The sequence below is a fragment of the Oenanthe melanoleuca genome, chromosome 8 (assembly GCF_029582105.1).
Source record: "Oenanthe melanoleuca isolate GR-GAL-2019-014 chromosome 8, OMel1.0, whole genome shotgun sequence".
In the NCBI taxonomy this organism is placed as follows: Eukaryota; Metazoa; Chordata; class Aves; order Passeriformes; family Muscicapidae; genus Oenanthe; species Oenanthe melanoleuca.
In genome coordinates, this window is record NC_079342.1 from 10814810 (window position 1) to 10836941 (window position 22132).

At 37.7% G+C, this 22132-nt stretch overlaps 1 protein-coding gene across 5 annotated transcripts in view; it reads left to right on the forward strand.

Moving 5' to 3' along the window:
* Positions 1 to 22132, forward strand: part of BCAR3 (BCAR3 adaptor protein, NSP family member) — an 86422-nt gene that overhangs the window by 39170 nt on the left and 25120 nt on the right. For all 5 annotated transcript variants that reach the window (XM_056497908.1, XM_056497910.1, XM_056497909.1 and 2 more), the window contains 2 exons: positions 1883 to 2207; positions 11835 to 11874. In XM_056497908.1, coding sequence (XP_056353883.1) covers positions 1883 to 2207; positions 11835 to 11874 — 365 coding nt within the window. The remainder of the gene's footprint in view (positions 1 to 1882; positions 2208 to 11834; positions 11875 to 22132) is intronic.

Sequence of the window (22132 nt, forward strand, 5' to 3'; positions counted from 1 at the left end):
GCTGTAGGTTTTTAGTAAGCATTTGCATTTTAGATCTTTGTGTCTGTGTACTAGTTCTTTTGCTTAGAACAGCTGTAATGCAAAACTGACTTTACAGCAATTATTGTGAAAAAAATTATGATATTTTTAGTACTTGCCAAAACTAACAGAAACTGTGTCCTTCAGCCACATCATAGATCAAGAGACGATTCAGTATTTCACATCACATCAAGTGTGATAATTTATGGCAGAATTTTTGTGAGAATGTGTTTTGGTTTCTTTAGGATTTTGTATTTTATTTGGATCTGCGTGACGAAAAATGTCGGTTCTTTGCTAACACTTCAAATCTTTTCTACTTTTTTCATCAAGAGATGTGACCAGAGTCAAACAGATTCTCCCTAGGGAGAAGTGCTATTTCCAGGGACTTTTCTACCATAGTGCATAGCACCTGTGCTCTGACAGAGGCTTGGCAACTTAAAGAATAAAGAAAAAAATTAATTAATGAGTATTTATTGTAGGACTTTTGATATAGGAGAATTGGGAAGGGATTTGAAAACCTTATCCAGCTGGTGAATCTCTGCAGTACAGCTGACAGGAAAAAACAGAATTTTTACGTACTTTGAGATCAGTTTTTGCATTGCTGTAAAAGTAAGCCTGTTATGATAACCTCTGAGTAGAAGTAACAGTAGCTTCAGTGCAGAAACATTTTGATGGTAGCTGTGATGCTGAGGTTAGAGATGGGAGCCAGAGGACTATAGAGGCACCTCTGTTTTCCTTGCAACACCTGTGCATTCCCCAAAACAGGAGGAATTCTTATGCAGCTGTAAGCAGCTGACTTCCAGGCTGCTGGGCCTTCAGGGTGCTCATCTTATTTTTCAGCATGGAACTTGACTAAGGTCAGAACAGATTCCACCTGTCCATAGCTGTTATTTCCAGAAGTGCTTCTGCTTTCTGAGTTCGTATCACTCTCTGCAGCATCTGTGGCTGTTCCAGTTTCTGTGGGAAACACCTGGCTGACTGACACCTAGGTTAAATAATACAGGACTGGTTGCCCTTTAGGTCTGGTGGTTAAGTTCCATAGAGTGGCTTTTGCAGATTAATACAACCACATAGGATAAGGCAGCCTGTCTTCTGCAATGCAGCACTATAAACTGAGCACAGGGCAGCATTTTTTGAGGAACAGAACTGTAATTTGTTAATGAGCTTGAAGTGTTTGTCTCACAAAGCTTTTTGCTCACGCCAACAGAGAAACCTGTACTGTATGGCAGACTGCAGTTGATTGTACCAGAGACTGACAGCTATGTAAATCTCTGTGTCAACAGCGATTTGAGCCAGCAGGCTGGGCATGCTGAAGAAGAGAATTCCAGTAATCTGCTCCTGCCCTTATCTCTTGGGTAGAGCCGTTTAGTTTACAGCCTGCTGGAAGTATGTGACCAGTTATCTGTTAGATTTATTACTTGAGCAAGACTCCTTAGCAACAGGTTTTTCCTCACAGTGTGCCAACTACTGGGTTTAAAAACATATTCTTCCAAACCAAGCTGGAGTGTCCTTTTTTTTTTTGACGAATATTCTTAAAACATTGCTTGTTGTCAGTGATTGAAAGCTGATGTCTGAGTCAACGGAGGATGTGAAAAAGCAAAAAAGAAGAACTGTGTGGATAGAAATGGGAATTGCATGTTCGTCCAGATTGGTTGTTTTTCATTATGACTTTTAACATATAAAGTTAAATACATGTGTGCTTGATGTGCCTTGGGAGCAGTATGACTGGGTCTTGAGGTGTCTGACTGCCTCAATGCAAAGCAAAAGTTCAGTTTCAGGTACCTTTGTTAGTCTTGTTAACTTCCTTTAAGTAAGGGCTTTGATGGTTGATACACAGTAAGAAATCTTGGTTTTGTTTTTCCAGAACCAAAAATGATAGCTGCAGGAAAACTTTCAAGTCTTCCCAGAAACAGCTCAGTGAACCACCAGTTCTCATTGGCTTCTTCCATGGACCTTTTGACCACAAAACCTTCACCAGTTGAGCATCGCTCAAGCTCCTTCCAAGGCATCTCGATCCATGGCACTCTCCCCAGGAAGAAGAAGGGGACAGTTCCCTCTAGGTCTTGTGATATGTTCAGCCACATGGGAACCTTGCCTTACACCAGAGCACGGCAGCAGCCACCTTTTATACAGGATATTATAGAAGAGTACCCTCCAGAAAATGGAAAGAGCCGCAAACTCCTTGACAGGTATGTTGTAAAACTTCAAGTTACATATATTAGTTGCATAGGGATTATTGCATTTTCTTCTAGGCCTATAAAGGCCCAATCATAGGTACAGCTGTTTACTATAACTAAGTTAGGTTTTCTCCCTAATATTCAATTTGATGGAAGACCTAAATAACTTTTAATGACTGTGTCTTGCCTCTGCATTTTTAAAAGATATAATATTGTGTGTACTATTCCCGTGGAGGAAATTTTCTCAAGTTACTGAATTGCTTGGATAGGACTCTTTGCATTGTTGTAGCAGAGCAATTTTTAAGAAAAAGTCATAACTGTTGAAACTTGGTTTGATTTGTATTCAATGCAATATGAATGGAGGGCTGAGGAAAAGGAGAGTGGTGTTCCAGCTGCCTCAAATCTCGATCTACATGGAAGCCTTCTTCATGAAAACTTAGTAGAACTCAATGTATGCTGAGCTAATGAGAAATTATCCCTGTTTCTTATTCCTTCCTCACATGGTGGTTAACATATATGTAACTCTTGAGAATTACCTATCTCTTATATCTAGCCTTTCTTTTGGGAACCTGTTATCCTCACTGCTATTTCATTGCTTACAAGAAGTACTTAATTTTGTAAATATCCCCTTTTTTTATATTGAGTTCTATAAAATGGGGAAAAAAATACCAGCTAACATAAGAAAAATTCGATGTAATGCAGTGGATCAGTTAAAAACATAGAAATGAGAGAATGTTTGGTAGCTTGGCTGATGGAGTTAAAGGCTGAGAAAAGATACCCAAATTATAAGTTCTGAATTAGGATTTACAGCCTTGCTACATCCTTCACTACAGTTTTTTGGTTTTCAAGTCTTGTGAGTGAAGAAGAGTTCTAACTGGATAAGGTTGTGTGTATACTGATGCTTTTTGCTTGTGCTTTATGGGATCAAGCTTTCTTCTCACCAAAAAAGAAGACTTTCTTCTCTATACCCCATTCATTTTAAAAGAAGGAGGGACCTAAGTGGATTTAGTACTGCTCTGTCACTGGTCTCTGAGGTGTACCTGCTTACATCAACTGGCTTTTAAACATCATTTGCTTCTTTTATTTACATACTTTTAGAGAATGCCAGCAGCCTGGGGTGTTGCCATGAAAAGAATATGATGATACACACTGAAGTTGTATTTTATATCTTGTTTTTTTGAGAGCAGTTACTAAACATGTTTTTCTTGAGAGACCAAATCCTACTGATAACTTGTGTTATGAATATAACCTTGTCTTATGAAGAATACTTTGGTGCACATCCAGTAAGAGTACAAACAGAATGCCTGAGAAGAAAATGTCAGGAAGGTCTGCCTGGTCAGAATTAAAACATAATGCATTTGAATTAATAAAGAGATTCAAAGGATGTTGTTAGTGCAGCCTGTGAATAGAATTTGTGTCTATTGAGTCACAGCACCAAATGGTGTTCGTGTTTGATCTTTCAATTACTTGGCTAAAACACACTCTGAAAGCTGTGGTAGCAACTTCTAACAATTGGTTACTTTAATTTTTACAATGAATCATTATATCTCCTGTTCAATAACCTGACTGCACAATTGTGTTAGAGCAGAAGACAATACCAGCTTGGCTGTCAGCAATATATCACTTCTTGAATCTTCTTGCAATGACACTGCACTTTTCATTAGTTTACTTTAAAGGAAAATTGAGAGAAAGTCTTGATTTTCCTTTGATAAGAAGTTTGCCATATGTGCTAAGGTATATGTTCTAATGCTTACATTCACATTGAAATTATTTGGCCTAATAGTATAGGGGAGTCCATGTTTCCTTACTAGTGGTTTTGGTTTTGGTTTTTTTAAACCCTTTTTCTTCAGTGTAGGAATTTGTGAAATAGTGTAACATTACAGGAATATTCATCATTTAGGAGTATATCAGTCTCTCATTGCTATAATGCTGTTTACAAAAACTGAACGTGTGAGTGCACAATTTAAGGAAATATTTTCATGATGCACTGTTCAAACCAAATGCTGTGTTTGATGCTAGTGGGCCAGAACTAATATTCATTAGGACTGCAATGTTCATGTGCACATGGATAGGAGTATTTGGAACTGTGGCTTAGTCATGTCATTGTTTGATTAATTCTAACTTTAAAAGTATAATTATGATAACATTTTAATAATTCAAAGTGAGTAATACTCTCTTTAATATATAAATATGCATCACATTATCTTGTGAAACAAAAAATAAGCCAAATTGGTGAGAACAGGAAAACAGTAATGAACTGTGTCATTACCTAATGGAGTTCTTCTGAATCTGAAATTTTTCTGATAACTTGGAGAAATTATATTATTGATTTTCAGTATAGTGAGAATGTGTTCTCTTCTTGGTTTGTGAATGGTACTCTCTGCTAGTTATGAATCTCTGCTAGGTAGTTCAAGGGGGGACAAACATTGTCTTTCTTGAGAAAGCTGACATCTGAGTTTTAGAGTCTCTTGGAAATAGTTACATGGCCAGTTAGAATCAGCTGTGCTCTTGAAAGATAATTGTATTAGCAAAAAAAGAATTCACTCTTGAAAGTGAAGATCTTCACTTTTGAAAGCAAATTCTCATTTTAGCATGTAAAACTAAAGCTTCTTGGGTGTAATATTCTTTATTATATGATATCGATAATTAAACCTAAATAAAGCTTAATTGTAATTTCCCTTTGACCTGGTCCACTTGTTATCTTTATTTATTTAGCTCTGTGTTGTATTATAATACCTTTATTTAAAGGAAAATTGTTCAAATTTCATCTGTTGCTAGAACCAGTACCTTTTTTTTTCAGCCTATGTCTTGTTGCTGCCATTAGTAAACCCAGAATTTCCACTGCACTTGGATTATTATGGTCCTTCATTAATGACATTATAATTTAGCAGACTTGTGGCATTTTCATGCTTTTTCATTAAGGCAGCCAAATGTCCCTCAAATAAACAGGACCTAAAAGCAATGCAGAAGTATCACTATCAAAGTAAGTTTGAGTGTGGTGATAAAGACAGCTGTCAGAGGCCTGTTTTGACCATCTATACCATCTCAGTTGGATGTCAACAGTACTCAGGTAGTCTTGGGTTAACACAGTAGTTATCTCTGTGGGTCTGGTACTGGCTCTGATATAAACATACTTGAATGTTATCTCATTGTAGAGATGCAAGGAATTTCTGAGATGTTAAGATGGAATAGAGCAAAGACTTAGGCAAATATCCCAGAGCAAAACTAGATTCCAGTATTGATACCATGCTCTCTGTTTCATGAGGCAATGTGGTTGCAAGAGAGAACAGAATAAGTGACTGCTTTTTGGACTGTCAGCTGACAGCTATAGTATTTTGTGTTCCTAAACTCATCACCCCCACATTCACCACTAAATCATGTCTTCAAGTGCCATATTCAAATGTTTTCTGAACACTTTCAAGGATAGTAACCCCACCACTACTCTGGATAATTTCTTACAATGCTTTACAATCCTTTCAGTGGGAAAAAAAATTATTCCTAATAATCTAAAGCTCCCTTGGTGCAACTTGAGGCCACCTCCTCTTGTCCTCTCATGCTGACAGTTGTTGCTTTATTGCTAAGCCAAACCACACATCAGGGAAAGAAAAGGGGAGAGGAGCATGAGGCATATTCTGAAGATTTGTTTTTTTTTTTTTCTCCAGTTGAAGTTTGAGTTGAAGTCAGTACTGCTGCAAGATACAAGAATCACAGTATACTGTGAGAAAGGAATGTGTCTTTGATACCCCACTGTCAAACAGGTTCCAAGGTTGTTTTGTGGGGAGAGAAGTAATGCAAGTGGTATGACGGGTTCAACATCGTGTTGTCAGTGAGTCAGGCTAATAAAGATGTGATCACTTCACAATCAGTTGAAAGACAGTGAGGGAGAGAAAAGATACTCCTTTCTCAGAACTGGTAATTCCACTATTGCCTGCATATAGCCTGTATTCCTGTTGAAATAAACAGAGTTTGTGACAAAATTACATTAAATTCAGTTTAATGACAGCTCCGGTATGAAATTGTAAATTGTTAAGAAGTCAGAAATAGGATCTGTATTTGCACAAAGTTGATGTTGTTGGTGGGCATGATGGTTTGAAAGAATTTAATGTTGATTTTAGGATGGACCATCTAGCCCAGCAATAAAATCAAAGCTAGACACAATTTCTTAGAAACAAGTTTAATTTTTTGTGCAGTTTGTAGAGTTAAATGACTTTTTTTAAGCCCTTAGTGATTCAAAAACCTTAGTGTCCACTTCAAACTTCTTAGAAAAGATACTTAACTGCTAAAAGTACATGAGAAATCTAGTAGTTGAAAGAAAGAGAAATGAATTAATTTTGCCTTTGCCCTGTATTTGTAGTATAGGACTCTGAAGAATAGAGCATTGGATATTTTGGGCGAAACTGTGTGGTTATACATTTGCATTTAATCACTATCTTCCCTCTGCTGAGCCTACCCCTAGGAAGTGTTGAAGCACACCATCTGCCAGAAACGATCACTCTAGGTTTTCATGCTAATTAAAGCCTTAAAACAAAGTTGACATTAATTTACACTGGCTGTTTCACATTGTACAGGATGTTTGTGAGTATGTGCTGATTTCATTTCTGTTTACTAGCTCTGTTTGCAGTAGCCATTTCATTTGCTTGGACTTGTAAAGACAATTTTTTGTTCAGATTCCATTCTTTGTCTATGTAGACATTTAAAAAATTGAGCCACTGATAAACAGTAGGGTTGTATTGTTCAAACTGGCTTGGAATCAAAATACTTCATGCATTTCTCTAAATAATGTGTAATGCCCTAGGTGCTTTGTTTTCAGTATTCATGAGAGGTTCTGACCTACCAGCTGGGCAGAATTGGATTTTTTTCCCCTCTTTTTGAAGCTTTAATTTTAACTATGTATGAATTTGAAGTGTAAATTTGTAACTTCAGAATTATAATTTTAATCTTTTTTTTCTTTACTTCTGTTTTAATTTTCTGTTCTCAAGCCCAGCAAATTCCTGGCTGTGCTGTAAGTCCTGATTGTGATTGTACTTACAACACTGCTGTTTTTATTGATATGGCTACAAGCAATTCATTTTTGTAGCTAGACAAGGCATAACAGCTCTTTTTTTATTTTTTTTTTTTTTTACACTGTTGAGATCTCAAGCATGAACTGTCCATATCCAGTGGTTTTTTTTTTACATGGTTCAAGCATGTTAAAGGAAAATTCAGTCTGGTGGGTGTGGGGAGCCATGGAAGAAAAGATTTTTATTAGCTTTATTCTTTCCCTAAGAAAGTGGGCAGACCAGTAGCTCTTGATGTCTTCCACTACTCATTGAACTTTATTGCAAAAGATCAAAATGAATGAATAGCCTGTAAATTAAAGTGTATTTTATAGACTGCCCCTAATTATCTACACACAGGAGCAAAGAATACACTTATTTTCTGTGGTTCTGAAAATATGGTAAGTGTGTGTGACTGCATATTTAGCTAGACTTCAGATTCTTATTTTGAGTGCTGGTCAGCAGACTTTTCTCCTCTTGTTTTTCTACGTCAGCTGTTTCAGATGGAGTGCTCTCATCTAGGCTGGACTTTGTTCTGCTGTAGCAGAGAGTAGATTAGTTTATCTGGTTGTTTAGGATGTTCTGTTCTCCTCTCTCTCTCTGAATTTCTGATCTTCAAGGCACTGGATGATCCTCACATACTTATGTCATATAACTGTCCAGGAAAAAATAAAAATATGTTCAATTTTAACATTGACTAATACCACTGACATTAGCAAGGTAACTTCATCAGCATAAAGCTAAGCAGGCTCACTGTTCTCTACAGTGCTTGCTCTTGTCCTTGGAGGGCAGAACATTTGGAAGTTGGCAAGGTGTTAGTCTTAAAGTATAAAGCTATTAATGAATGAATTCTGTGTTCCCAAAACTTCTCCTGTTCTCTTAGTGGTATTACCACAATACATCAGGCTTGCTGAAGTCTTTGTATTGACAGTTGAATTGTAAAGGAAAAGAGCTGGCAAGGCTGTGCTTGGTGAGGAGAGCGCTATTCAGGGATTTGCTTTTCCTTGTCAGAATTTGCAGCCTGTTTTGCTTCCCCAGATGCTGCAAATTCTGCTTTTCTTTGGAACTGGAGAATGGGGTGGATCAGGTATTTAGACAGCATTTATTTTTTTCTAACTAGTGATTTTTAGAACATGATTTGTTGGATAATTTGAATTTTTGCTATTTTTGTATATTAATACTGTGTGTACACTTGTATGATTAGGTGCACTTCGACAATTAAAAATAACATTTATCAAGATTTTAATATATCAAGTAAAATAAGTATTTTATATGTTTCCTGTGGGGAGTAAAGTGAGTAATACTGGGTTTTTTGGTTTATAAAATACAGTGAAGGTCTTCAAGTATTAAACCAAAATTACCAGGAAGAAGACCAATGCCTTGGTGCCCTTTTAAATTTTAGGATAATGTGGGGATAAATTTTTATAAATGCACAAAACTTTGGAAGCAAAAATGGTTGTGGTTTTGGTGTAGTACCTGAAACTACCTCTTAGTATGAGTTTTGTTTTTAAAAAAACCCGAACCGAACTGTTTGTGGTTGTGTTTCTTCAATATGAGCAACACAAGTGTGTTGATTTGGGGCTACTGAATATCTCATTGACTTCTTCCATGCACAGGTTTTTCAAATGGAACCATTCCTTAGATGTTGCCAATACGTCATGCTTTTGTCACAGATTTTTCCATTCTTTCTCTTGATGTGTCCTGTTCACATGTGCACCTGCAGATCTCTGCTGTCTCAGAGGTGGAGCAGAGTTACCCACTAAAGCTGGTAGATGTTTATGGAAGAAGGAATGCTTTGTTGGATAAGCAGAGAGTAGCTAATGTTATCTGCTTACATTCAGTATCAAATCCTCTTATCCTTTAACTCTAGGGGTTCTTTCTGTTTTGGCTTGTCTACCTTTTCTTTTTAGCTCTTCTGTCCATTGCTGGGTTCACATTCTTCTGCTGTGAAGAATTTTTTGTTCCCATTTGATGCTCACATCCTCTTTACTTGGTGGACATAGACCTGCAGAACCAATGCTTCACTTCTTGATTTTTGTGGGGATTTTGGAAATCTCTCCATGTGAGATCTTCAGAGGGAAATGAGGAAAACAGGATGAAATGTCTCAAAAAGAGACCATCTCTCCAGTATTAGAGATTAATTAAACCACAGTCCTTCAGCTTCTCAGCAAGGGACCTGAAGTTCCTTATGGGATGAACACAATTGTATCCCTGTTTGAAATTAATTGTGGGATCATTACCTTATTGTTAATGAACAACTTGCCAGGTAAACTTGAGCCCAAATCCCTCAAAGCCCCTATCAAAATTAGTCAGTGTTATTTTTCAAAAGCTTCCTGAAAACTTCTGTTTTTTTGGCTGTTTCCTCTTTGAGCTGAGGACACTGTATCTAGTGGAAAGTTTCTCGAATTACTCCTTCCATTACACCCACAGTTCCTTCCCTGGCTCTGCTGTTTCCTGGTCTCTTTCATAAGTGTTATGGAGTGCCCTATTCGGTTGTACCAAGTGCTATATTGCTTCCTCATTCTGCCTCCTGTTTATATGTGAGCATTTGTTTTCCTTTCTGTCCGTTTTATGCTCTAAATAGTAGTTAAATGTTACATAGAGAGGCATCTGATATGATGAGCTTTTTAAAGTGGGCTGAGGGAATACACAGGGAGGACAATTCTTCCTCCCACTATTATCATCTTCAGTGCTAAAGCCATGTATTAGCATTCTTATGTTTCTGTCCAAATACACATTCCTGAAAGACATATTAGCCAAGTGAAAACCATACTTTGTGAATAATGTGTACCTAGAATTAGATGCATTTCAGAGTAATTAATGGAGACTGATTCTACTGAACATTTGTCAGTGGTTTGTTTGGAATATGCATATTCATTTTGTAAGGTTATATTGCTTTTGAACACTTAAAATTTTGTAGCACTGGATTCAGGATAACTGCACAGCAACTAAAACATTCACTGTAAAGAGTTGCCAGCTGAAGATGTAAGTCAATAAGCAACAGCACATATATAAACAAGTTTGCAGTAACAGTGTCTGTTTTGGGTAAGCAGTAGTCTTGCTGACCAACCACTACTTTCATAGGATAGGTCTCGGGATAAAAGATTTAAGAAGAGCTTTGAAGGGCAGAGTTTTGGCTTAGGTAGGCCTAAATATTAAAGAAAATAGAGGAAAAAGGATGGAGGTACCTAGTCTGAGCTTTTGAACAGGTTGTAAGGACTGGTACCGTGTGTGGTGTAGACACAGAAATTCTTCTGGAAAAGGTAGAAAAAATGGTGTAGATTTTTCTGCTGCAATAGGTAAACTGGAGCCAGTTGGAGTAAAAGCAAATTGCTGAAACATTAACTCTGCTGGGGCATTTGGAGCAAATGTGAGGAGGAATAGGTTGAGATTTCATTTAATTCAAGGACATTTCATCTCTTCTTGAATTTTAATTACTGGAGTCCTGCTGTTCTTGTGTGAGTTGGAGGTCATCACACAGTTAGTCATGGCAGTTTGCACTTGTTTCCACTGGTGTTTGAATGAATCATGTCCATGATGCTGTGCAGCTGTAGGCAGAAGGGTGGAATGCTCTTAGGAATGTAGCAGAATCATGTGTGTGTGTGAAGCAAAAGCTCCTGGGGGATAAAATCAGTGGATCTTTTACTCTAGTTTGCAGTACAAATAAAATCAGTCTGTGCTACCTATACTGAGACATGCCATGTCCAACATGCTCCAACTTGCACCTTCATACATCAGTAGTGTGTATTTCAAAAATCTACAGAGATGGAGAGATCTCAAAGACACAATCTGGAGAAGGCGTGTGATTGCATCTGGTCATTTTACAGCCTTTCTGTCTGTGTTAGCAGCCATGCAACAGCTTGGTACATTTTTAGGGTCTCAGGCTGTCTTTGAGTTTCTCTTGTCTTTGCTCAGATTTGGCATTGGCACCATTGGTGTTGGAACTATTGAGAAGATAATTCTCATGATTTCTCTTTCAATGGGGTAAAATTTAGGCTTCTGTCTGTATAGAAAACCTGTGATGAGACTTTTATTTTTAGATTAGGACAATGACTTGACTATCTGGCGTTCAGATAATTGTGATGTTGACAATATGATTATTTTGAGAAATTTTTCTTTGTATATATAGAAAGTGAGTGTAGTACTTACTATTTTCTGTAAGCAGTGCTCTGCCAGTGCTATCAGAAGCAGTAGCTTAAAGGGAAAACATAAAAGCAAAGAAATAAATTCGAAACCCATTGGGAGAGCTCTCTTTTAAATTTATTTCAAATGTTTTCGGTGGCAAGTAAGTATTTCAGCCATCTGTTGAAATGTCAAGATTTTTATTTGCTTAAAATGGTATAATTAATTTTATTGCTCAGACTAAGTACTGTTGGCTTCACTACCTGCCCTTCTAGAAGAAATCAGTGATTTATATTTGTTAAAAATTAGATAGCCTAGGCTATGAAGCTTTAAGACACAGCTTTTAACACAGATTTTATTGTGACCTAGTAGCATATTACTCATATGAATGCATCTCTTCAGTATGAGGTTATATTTGCACTTACCATTTTTTTGTTTGTTTTTCTGTCTGTTCTTCTCTCCTGGTACTATTTTCTTACAGAGATCAGAATATTCTGGATCCTGCACTGGAATATGTTAAGGTAAGGTACTGTTTATTACCCTCAAAATAATTTGGTCTCTACCCAACAAAGCATTTCCAGTCATTTGTAGGTAAATGGTTCAGCTATCTATCTTTTGGTACAGAGAAACTAAATATACATGTCAGACTGTTTTCTTAAAGCTGCAGTGTAATACTTGTGGGCATTGTACTTTGGGGGTAGGTTGCAGTTTTATACAGGGCTTCTTTATAGTTACATGGTACAGTTACATGGCCTAAATTCTTGCTTTGGTTAGCAGATTAAAAGAAGCTGTATTTCTTGCTTGTGGATTTCTGGGGAAGCGAAGAGTCACATCTGAAAATATAATAAAAATGTCAAATTTAGGCTTACAGTTCTAGCGCTATACTTACTAAAATTGCAGGTAAAAATTCACTTCTGGTCCAAAAGGTGGCTGGAAAAGTGGCTGCCACAGGAGACTGTCAGAACAGCTGCTGGATTTCTGCTCTGAACAGGTAGTTCAGTGTTGCAAGGTCAAAAGTCTTCTCCAGAGCACAGTGGAAGAGGGGATGCCAGAGGCAACAAAGTGGTGGACATGTTAATTGCTGTATTTAATTTACTGTCTTGCACTGTGCTGTACTGAGTATGCTGTTACAATTTTAATAATGTGACTAAGTAGAAGGCAGAGGTATCATGTGCCAGTTCATCAATACGTGTGTCTTGTCTTGTTGCAGCAAGTCCTGTATTATAAATGTGGTTTCTGGTCTTTTCAACTTTTCTAGTAGAAGCTTGTCTTGGACTCTTGTCAATAGCAGTGGTGCTAAGCTTAGTTATTAAAACTTTGATGTTGAGGAGGAAAGCCTGGGGAAAAGAGACTTATGAGGGAGAATGCAAGGATTACCAATCCCCTCTTCCCCTTCCTTTTTCTCCTGTCTGTATCCCTACCTTTAGTGAACTGCAAGTTTGGATCCTAGTTCAGTGGTGTTATAACAGGAATTCTAAACAAGGAATCTGAAACTACAACTTTGAAAAATATGCAGAAATTGCTTTTTAATAACTCCCCTAAACACTTTTTGTCTGTAATAGTCTGAGTTGCTAATCAAACTGAGTCCAGAAATGTGTTCTTACACAGAAATCAGTCAATCATAAATAAAGGAGGTCTGTCATCAGTATTTTATCTGTTAACTCTAACTGTAAAAGTTGTGGTGAGTTCATACCAACAGGATCTTGGACTCCCTTTATTTGCTTTAGTTTTAGCAAGTATGTGTTCATTGTCTTCTGTAACTTACTGTAACTATTATATTACTGTATTTTACTGTTGATAAATTTTCCAGATCCTCAAATGCATTATGATGGCAAGTATAAACTGCCAAATACGGACCTTCTCAAGCTAAAAAAATAGATTTCTGCAGGATGTTTTTACCACTATTGCCACTTGCACAAGTCTCTTTGGTGTATAATCTGTACATATGTAGTTTGAGCTAGAGGGTAGGCTTCGACAGATGTTGCTTAAGTGGTAAAAAAAACCTTAAAATGAAAAAGAGATAGTAAGAGAAGAGGGAGAAAACAAGACACTTTTGGGAATCATATTTTGCTAATTCAGGATATGAAAGTTCTGAGTAGCACATTTATATTTCTAGTTCACGGGAAAATATATTTAATATTGTACCTCAACAGAGAAATGTTGATTTACTGACTGAAAACACATAATCTTGAGTATGAAGCATGTGTGATGTATCACTCACATAAAAACTCACTAATTGTACATTGTAATTGCAGTCTTGTTACTGATTCTTGTTTCTCTCATGTTGCTATTCAGGCTTGAAAGAGAAGAGAGACTTTGGATTAATTTGCCTTGAAAGAATGGCAGTATCTTGAAAGTAATATGAGGCACAAATTTTGGTTATGTTAGGGTAGTTTGGCTGCTGGCAATTCTACCCAAGAGTTACAGTCCCAAGCAAACTGAATTGTCTCAGGGCCCTGTGGGCGCTACTTGTTCTCAGGTGTCCTGTCCAGCCTCCCTTGGGACCTCCATCCACACATGCTGAGCAAGGGCTGCCTCAGTTGTTCAGAGGATGTTTGTGGCCCTGGTCCTGTTTCCAAGTGCTGTGTAGGAATCCCAGGCTTTTTCCCTGGCCTGTTAGCTCTCTTCCCTGAGGCTCTGTGGAATATGATAGGACCTGTTGGTGTCATTGCCCTGCTCAGCTTGGCTGGGTGTGGGTGCTGTGGGACTGCACCTTGCTGTGAGCACATTGCCCACCCTGTGCTCTGGGATCGCTGTCCTGCAGGAGCAGCCCCACTCCTGCTGTCACTGACACATTCATTGCAGGTGGCTATTTTGATAGATTCAGACAGGTGCTGTTCTCATAACTGGTCCACTTTATCAGGCTGCACAGTCATACCTACTCTCCTTCAATACAAGCAGCTAGCTTTAAACTAGCTAGATTTAAAAAGCAGTTTTACAAAAAGACCTGGGCACAGAGCAGTGTGCTCGTTCATTGTGCTGGCGTACAGTGAGAACAACATGTCTGTTGTGGCCATAGTGACTACAAGCAGATACACTGATGGTAAGCTTTGAAGTTGAGTGTAGCACTTTGCTTTTTAACAAACATTTCCTTGCTGAAATTTGTTGACTGAAAGTAATATAAATAGGTTCCTGTATTCAGAAATACTCTGAACACAGGAAAGGCAAAATAAATTAGTTTTTTCTTCTGTTTTATTCTGCTCAAGATACAAGACAGAAAATAGTGATTATAGAAATTTTTCAGAGATTGTTCTCTATAGATGAACTGTGGTTTCTAATTTTTTAATTTCGTTGCTCACAAGTTGCAGTTTACTACATCTTGAATATTGATGTATTCATTCAGTATATAAAGACAGCCAATTATGTAAAAGCAAGTTCTAAGGGGGGGGGGGGAAATGTACTGATTTGTTGAAGTCTGAGTATACTGAAGTGTCCATATGGCTTCAACTCTTTCTTTGTATTCACAGTGCTGCTGAAACCATGGTCACAGTTAAATGGCTCTTTCAAAAAAAACCTTTTATGGTAGAAGTGAAAACAGGCCAGACTGCTTTGAGTCAGGCTGCTACCCAAGTCATGAAAGAGCTTCAGGAACACAATAGCACGTTGTGCATTCTGTGAGATTTTTACAAGTTTTATGAACCAAATAATAGATCCATTGGTAGCCTCTGCAGGTTCTTCCCACACCCCAAGTCTACACATCCACAGATTCCTGCAGCAATGGAGAAAGAATCAAGTGCTGGCAGATTAGTGTTTCAGAGAACTTTTTGTGAGTCATTTTGATCAAATTCGTGTGAACTAAAGATAGCTTTCTGTCCCGTTCCTATTCACTCTAAATATTTTAGGACCTTTCTTTAGAAATCTGTGCTGTAATCATTGAAGCTGTATCTGGGTGAAAAGAAAAAAAAAGAGATTTCTCTCCTCCTTTCATGGGAACCTTTCAAGCATTTCCTGTGGAAATAATGCTTAATAATTATAGAAATACATATCAGCAGTGAGTTGATAAATATTACTATGGCCTGAAGTTTTGGAGTTGTATTTTATTCCATTAGTGGAAAAATTGCAAAATTTATGACTGTCTGCTCAACATGGTCATGAGGGACGTTTATATTTAGATTCAGACTTGAAAAAACTGTTGCTGGTTTAAGGAAGTTACAACTGCAGAAAAAGAGTTTCTTGTGAAGTTCTCCTAAAGGATTCCTGTTCATCTCAGTCCCACTGTGTTAATTTTTCTCCCTATTTTTACTCTTCTTTGATTTTGTTAGAAAGCAAACTGTTATAGAAATTACTGTCATTCATCATGGATTTGATTAGTGCAACTGAAAATAAAATTCTGATGACATTCCAGGATGCTGATCATTATCTATAGCTTTGCAAGATAGGACAGTATTTTGTGGGTTTAATTCAATTTCAGGGAGCTTACATCAGGTTATGAGATTTATTGATGCAGCTTGTATAGTTAATTGCACAGATTCATAATATTGTGGATGCCAGTCCAATATAGGCGTGGATGTTTGACTCTCACCATTCTACTGGCTGAAGATACCACAGTAAGAGGGTGATCAAAAGTAAAGTTTATATGTGTATATGTAGGTTTAGAAAAGGTTAGAAAAAATCCGTGTCAGCATGACAAGTAGCCACAGTTTGAGAAACAGTTTTTCCTGATGACAGTGAAATTTCCTTGCAAGCAGCCTTTTTTAGACATGGAAATATATTAGAGAAATCCCCACCTCACTGGAAAACTTGCCAAGTCCAGTGTATTCCTGTTCATGCTGTGTATCACACTCCTGCAGAGACTTGCCTGTTGACATGCGAGCTGGGACTTGTGAGCAGAAAGTTTGTTGGGTTTCTGCGTTGTCTGACAGCATTAAGTAGCAAAGCTGGGAGGAATGCCTGACACTAAGGCACCACATGATCAGGAGGTTCTTTTTGAGTCTGTAGGGTGGTTTAAGGACTTCTTTCCCACACATTTTGCAGCTGCAGCGAGGACAGCAGTATCACAGAAGGTGCAGTTATCAGATGGAATGTGTTTTTTTGAGGGGAGAAGCAGTATGCCCTTGTGGCTAACTTGGACTTTACACATCTCTGTCACTACAGATTTGTCATCCAACTCAAAGATCATCAGTGATGTCAGTGAGGCTTCAGGCAGACATTTCCTCTTTTTCTATGTTTATCTGCTTAGCAGGAATAGAGGCTTCACAAACATCATTCCACAGTAGTTGCCTCTTGTATTTAAGCTATGTGATTCAGACACATAAGGTTCTGTTAGAGCCAGTCTGATGTTAAATGCTTGTAATTTTCGATCTCAATGAAACCTTTGGTTTGATTCTCCATGGATGGTTGCTGGTTGTGCACTGCCCTCTGCTGGAAAATAAACACTTGACTGGATATTTTTAATCGAGTCATGATTAATCAAATCAGATTTCATAATAATTTCTTTGTAACTCTTATAGGAGCCTGACTGTTGGAAGTTGGTTGCTTTTTCTCAAGAGGCACAGAATGGGGGGGAGGATTTTTCCCCTCCTCCCTGTCATGAAATTTGGAAGGAGGTCCTACAGGGAACTTGAGAATTTTTCTTTTTGTCAGGGTATCCCTGAGATTGTTAGGATAGATGTTCTGATTTGTCCAAAACTTCCAACAAAAGGGATTCCTTATGATCTCAAAATAATCTGCTCTACCTTCCAAATTAGACTAGTCTAATGATTTTTTAATTGTTATTGTGGGAAAATTTTTCCTAAATTGTGATATTTTGGTTTTGGAAGTTTTTGATTTTTTGTTGATTTTGGGGGCTTTTTGTTGGGTTGGTTCTGGGGGCTTTTTTGTTTGATTTAGTGTCTTATGGTTGGTTTTGTTCCTCTATCTTCTATTCATAACCTGTATTTAATTTTCTAGTGGGATAAGTTTGCACTGTTGCAATAAGTTGGTCAAAGCATCTCGTCTTTTAATTTTAGTCCTGTTCTGGTGATAGGAAGATTTCAAGTAGTAGAAATTTTTTTTTCAGCCTTATACTAGACTTGTTTCTTACAATGTCTGCCCTTTCTCTACTTAAAAGTGGCAGCTATAAGTATGTGTGATAATTGTTCCTGAAAGCTTTCATCAGCTCAGGAAAAGATAAAAAAAGACTTAAGGAGTTACACATATTGTTGAAATTCAGCAGCTCTCAAGTATTTAATTCCCCTGAAATCATGGTGAAAATCTTGCCCTGTTAATTTGGAGTTACAGAAAACTTACCTTATTTGATACAATGCAGTTACTCATAATTAGTGGTGGGATATAACATCCAAGTTTCCGTATTTTCTGATGTTGAATTTTGTTTGACCGACAGGCTAGTCTCTGAAAATAAGGTTGAGTCAGCAGTTGTGTAATGTATTGGCTGCAAAGTGATGAATAAAATGTAAGCTGGCGTTTGCAGTAAATTATGCAGGAAGTATGATTCTACAGCTCTGCAAAACAATGCACGTTCAGTCTGCTGTTTTAGTTCATGTTTCCCTAGAACAGTGAGCCCCAAGTTAGCCTGTTCCTGTTAGGAGCTTTTTGCTCTTTCCCAGCCCCCAGTTCCTGAATGGCCTGGTTAGCTCTAAGATCTGGGTTTTTCTGTGGTTAGTGGGGTTTGTGGGTTTTCTTGGTTGGTTGAGGTTTTGGTGTATTGTGGGTCGGAGTAAGGGGAGTTAGTGTACTGTGAGGAGGAAGAGGAATATTTTTTCTTTGTGAATGATAATCCCGGTATGAATTGAGTCAAGTGGATAGTGGCTTTCTAATTATTCTGGCCTTCATTGTGAAGTGTTTTAGAAGTGCATTCTCCTCTCCTCATGCATTCTTGCATTCCTTTCTCCTCACACTGAAATGGAGTTTAGGGTATTGTGCTTATGGGAGCATCTTCTGTAATTCTGAGGGTGCTTTAATAAATATAAAATGCTGATAATTCTTAGAGCAGCAAGCATTCTCTCTTTGCATGTTAATGGTTAATCTTGCATGTTATTTTACCATGGATTTGACCCAGTTAATGTCTGTATTCTACTTCTTCTGTTATTACTCATTAACTCTCAAGTGGTGTTTGGTCTAGAGTCCTCAAAAACCACTACATGCACTGATTTTTGAGTTGAAAACTATAAAATTACTTTGCTCGGATTTCCTTGGCACCAGTAGTAATACTAGTGGCAGTAGCTACTTAGTTGACCTTTTCAATACCTTTGTTGGAGGATCAGTAACTACTATTGGGTCTTATTTACAGATGACAAATATAAGCTGGAAGGGTTTGAATCTGAAACAAGGAATAGAAGTCCTGGGGTACAAAAAAACTGAGTCTTATTTTCTCTCTAGTGATCTTGTGAAACTTGGATTTAAACGAATTACCTGTTTTCTTCAAAATATTAATCCCAGTGGCTCTCAAATGCTAACAGTTATCACAGAATGGTTTGGGTTGGCAGGGACCTCAAAAGATATCCAGTTACAATCCCCTGCCTTGTTCACCTTTCATTAGACCAGGTTTCTCAGGGTCCCATCCAACCTGGCCTTTTGATAATACACCTGAATCAAAATGTCCATCAGTGAAAGCAAGTATGGGTACATGTTGATGTGCATTTACTTTCTGAAAAGAAGAAAAAGAGGGCTTTTTTTTTTAGTTTTCATAGTTTTGAAGATGGACTAATAGCAAAAGCTGTCATGGGCATGAAAATGTTCATATTTAGCTCCACACTTCACTGTTGCTCTGGCACAGTCTATAGGCTCATGAGCCACAAGGGGGAGTGAGTATATAGTGTGTGGAGAGCAGATGATGATGATGATTTTTTTTCATTAAGCATTTTGGGTCCTCTTACTGACAAAGCCTAGGGAGGTAAAACTCCTAATCTCTCAGAGCTGTGTTTCCAGATAATAATTAGACTAAGACTGGTACATTATGTACTCACTGATATGTGCTGTCAAAGGAGCAGGCTGGCCTAACATTTTTTGTATGTCTGATATTTATAGCAAATAGGCATCTACACAAATAATGGAACATAATGTTGTGTTGGCTGTCTAGAATACCTGGAGGTCATTAGCCTCCATGTCCTCAAATGCTTTTGTTAATAAAACATTGAAAGACTTTTGAAAAGCCAAGCTCTGACAGAGCCCAAGTGACTGGTAAGTTTTCTTCTTGAGTGCTACACATCCAAAATATGCATCCTTTATATAAACAGGTATTTTAGAGTGTTCAGGAGTTTTGGATAATTAGCTGATTTTTAAAGATGTCTGCTTACCCTAAAGAAGACAGACTTTTTTTCATCTTTCTATTATATTTAGAATTAGTTTAAGTCTCACACAAACAAGCACTTTACTCTGACAGGACTGGGGAAACATTCAAAAACAGAAGTCTGAAGTGAACAATTGTCTTAATGTCTTATTTTTATATTCAAGACAACTCTGGTATGCTGACCAGCAAAGCTAGTTAGGCTAATGAAAGCTAAGTCAGCAGGAAAGAGAAGAAGGTATTACCCATAAGCTGTGAACTAATTCTGAAAGAAAAGAAAATTCATACCTTTTCATAATTTTTTTCCCCAGTCCAAGGGACAAATTGACGAAAAAATAGGTGGGACATTACAAAATTATTTCATGTTTGTGCACGGCTTGGCAGACAGTAGGTGGAGCTCAAGAATACTTATGCTAGTTTTTGGTAGGATCTATTAAACCTGCCGGTGGATTCATGATAGGAAGGTGTCTGGTAGGAAAGCCAGACCTACTGCCAGATCACTTTGAAAAATTTATCTTTTATAACTAAAACATATAAATCTCAAAGATATTTGGATGTCTTAAGGCGCAAATTAGGACATAGTAGGAAGCTCATAAGCAGGTTGGGCATTTATTTCTTGTACTTGCCAACCTGGGTTTTTATATGAGGCAGATTTTCAAAGAGATTTATTCAAGCAGCAGTGTGAACTAAATAGATGCAAATTCCATTCTCTCACTGTTCCTGTACAACTGCAGCGTATTTCTGAGACTGCCTCACGGAACTCGATAGAAAGGAGGAAGAAATTATGTGTGACCTCTCCCACACCACACCTTGCAATGCAAACAAGGGTAATTACAGCTGCAGCTCTGTTGATTCATGATCAGAAGCTGCACCAACAACAGCGTGCAGGAAGTGAAATTATCTGAGAGAACATGAAAGAGTCAGTTCTGTTAAGAATTGAGACAGGAATGGTAGGACATGAGTTTAGGAGATGGGATTTAGGTGCCTGTAGACATTTGAGTTAGGAAGAGATGAAATTAAGCCTTTTGATAGTGTTGCTATCCACTTTATTCCACTTACTCTACACTTCAACAAGCGTTCAGCTGTAAAGTTGGGCACTACCTGTATTTTGGAGGTATCTGCCCCCAGAGCTTTGTTAGAGGTGATGTGCCAGATCTGCAGGATTTACGGCTAAAACTAACTGGGAGTGGGCATTGTGAAGATGTTGTTTACATGGACAAATTATTTATCAGTTGTCCCATTTCCTGACTTTTCCTTACATTAAAACAAACAAATAAGTAGTTATGGCAAAAACTCCTATGTATTAAATGAAAAATGTTTCAACCGAAGATTTAAGTTATTTGATTTTCTTTGGGTTTTTTCTTTCAAATTTTATTCCTGTTGTACTTTACTACAAGCCCAGAGTTGCCATTTTGTAGCCACAGGCACTCAGACCATAGTTAGCTCATGCCCTGTGTAATGGGGTTGTGTCTGTGTCCCTGCGCCGTCACTCGCTCAGCAGCAGCGCTCGGGGCTGGCTCCGGGCTGCATCTAATCACATTTGTGCTCTTGACCCTTGTACAGTGCACCGTGCCTTCTTTCATTTACAGCTGGCCTGCATTGTTTACTTCCATTTAGTGCAGTGAAATGTAAAGCATTACATGTGTTTCACTGATTTGAATGTTTAAATGAATAGGGCAGTGCAAAGCAAAGTTGTTTGCAATTGTTGGCAAGCCAACAATTCCCTCATCTGATTTAGTCTGAAATTCTTTCACTAATATGAAATCACAAATCGTAATAATTCTGTGTGTGCATTTTAAGCACTTCATGACCATGACTGGTATTTGGTTCAAAATAACCTCTTGTAGCTCTGAAGACTGTTTTGGTAACTTCAGGCTGCTTGTGAGTTTTCAAGCATTTATGTTTTCAAGGAGTGTGATTGCTTTACTTGAGCCACTTAAAATCTTGAAGCTGCTTTTTTTTTGTGATGAGAGAAAAAGAAACTGATGTCTACTAAAGAAATTATCCCTACTTTTTACTTGTTTGACCTGTACAATTAAAGCAGCCTAAGAAGATTCATTGTGAGCAGGTTCACACTGTCTTGTGTGAACACCTCAAACTCCTGCATATGCAATGTGCTCTGAGTGAGCTGAACATAGTTTAGGTGTGTCAAGGGAGCACTAGGTAATTTAAACTAGACCATGAAAATATCCTAAATGACTTTAGAGGCTTTGTAATATCAGGTGGGGTTAGCAGAGACTCCTTAATTTCTCTTCCTAATGGACTGCTCAAAGCTCAACACAGGATGTATAAGTGTCCTTGAAATTGTGTGGCCATGGATTCTGTGAACTTAAAAATCCTTTCTTATTAAGCTTGGTTATCAAAGTTATCAAAAATAAAGTACCCAGCCATCCATAGAAACAGATGAAGTGATTATCAGATAATTTAATATTCTAGGAAGGATCTTTGAAAACAAAGAAATAAAGCTGATAGTTCACCTTCTGATGCTGGAGAGTATTTAAAATATTGATGACTCTAAGTCATCAATAGATGACTTAGCAAAAGGATTGTATTTG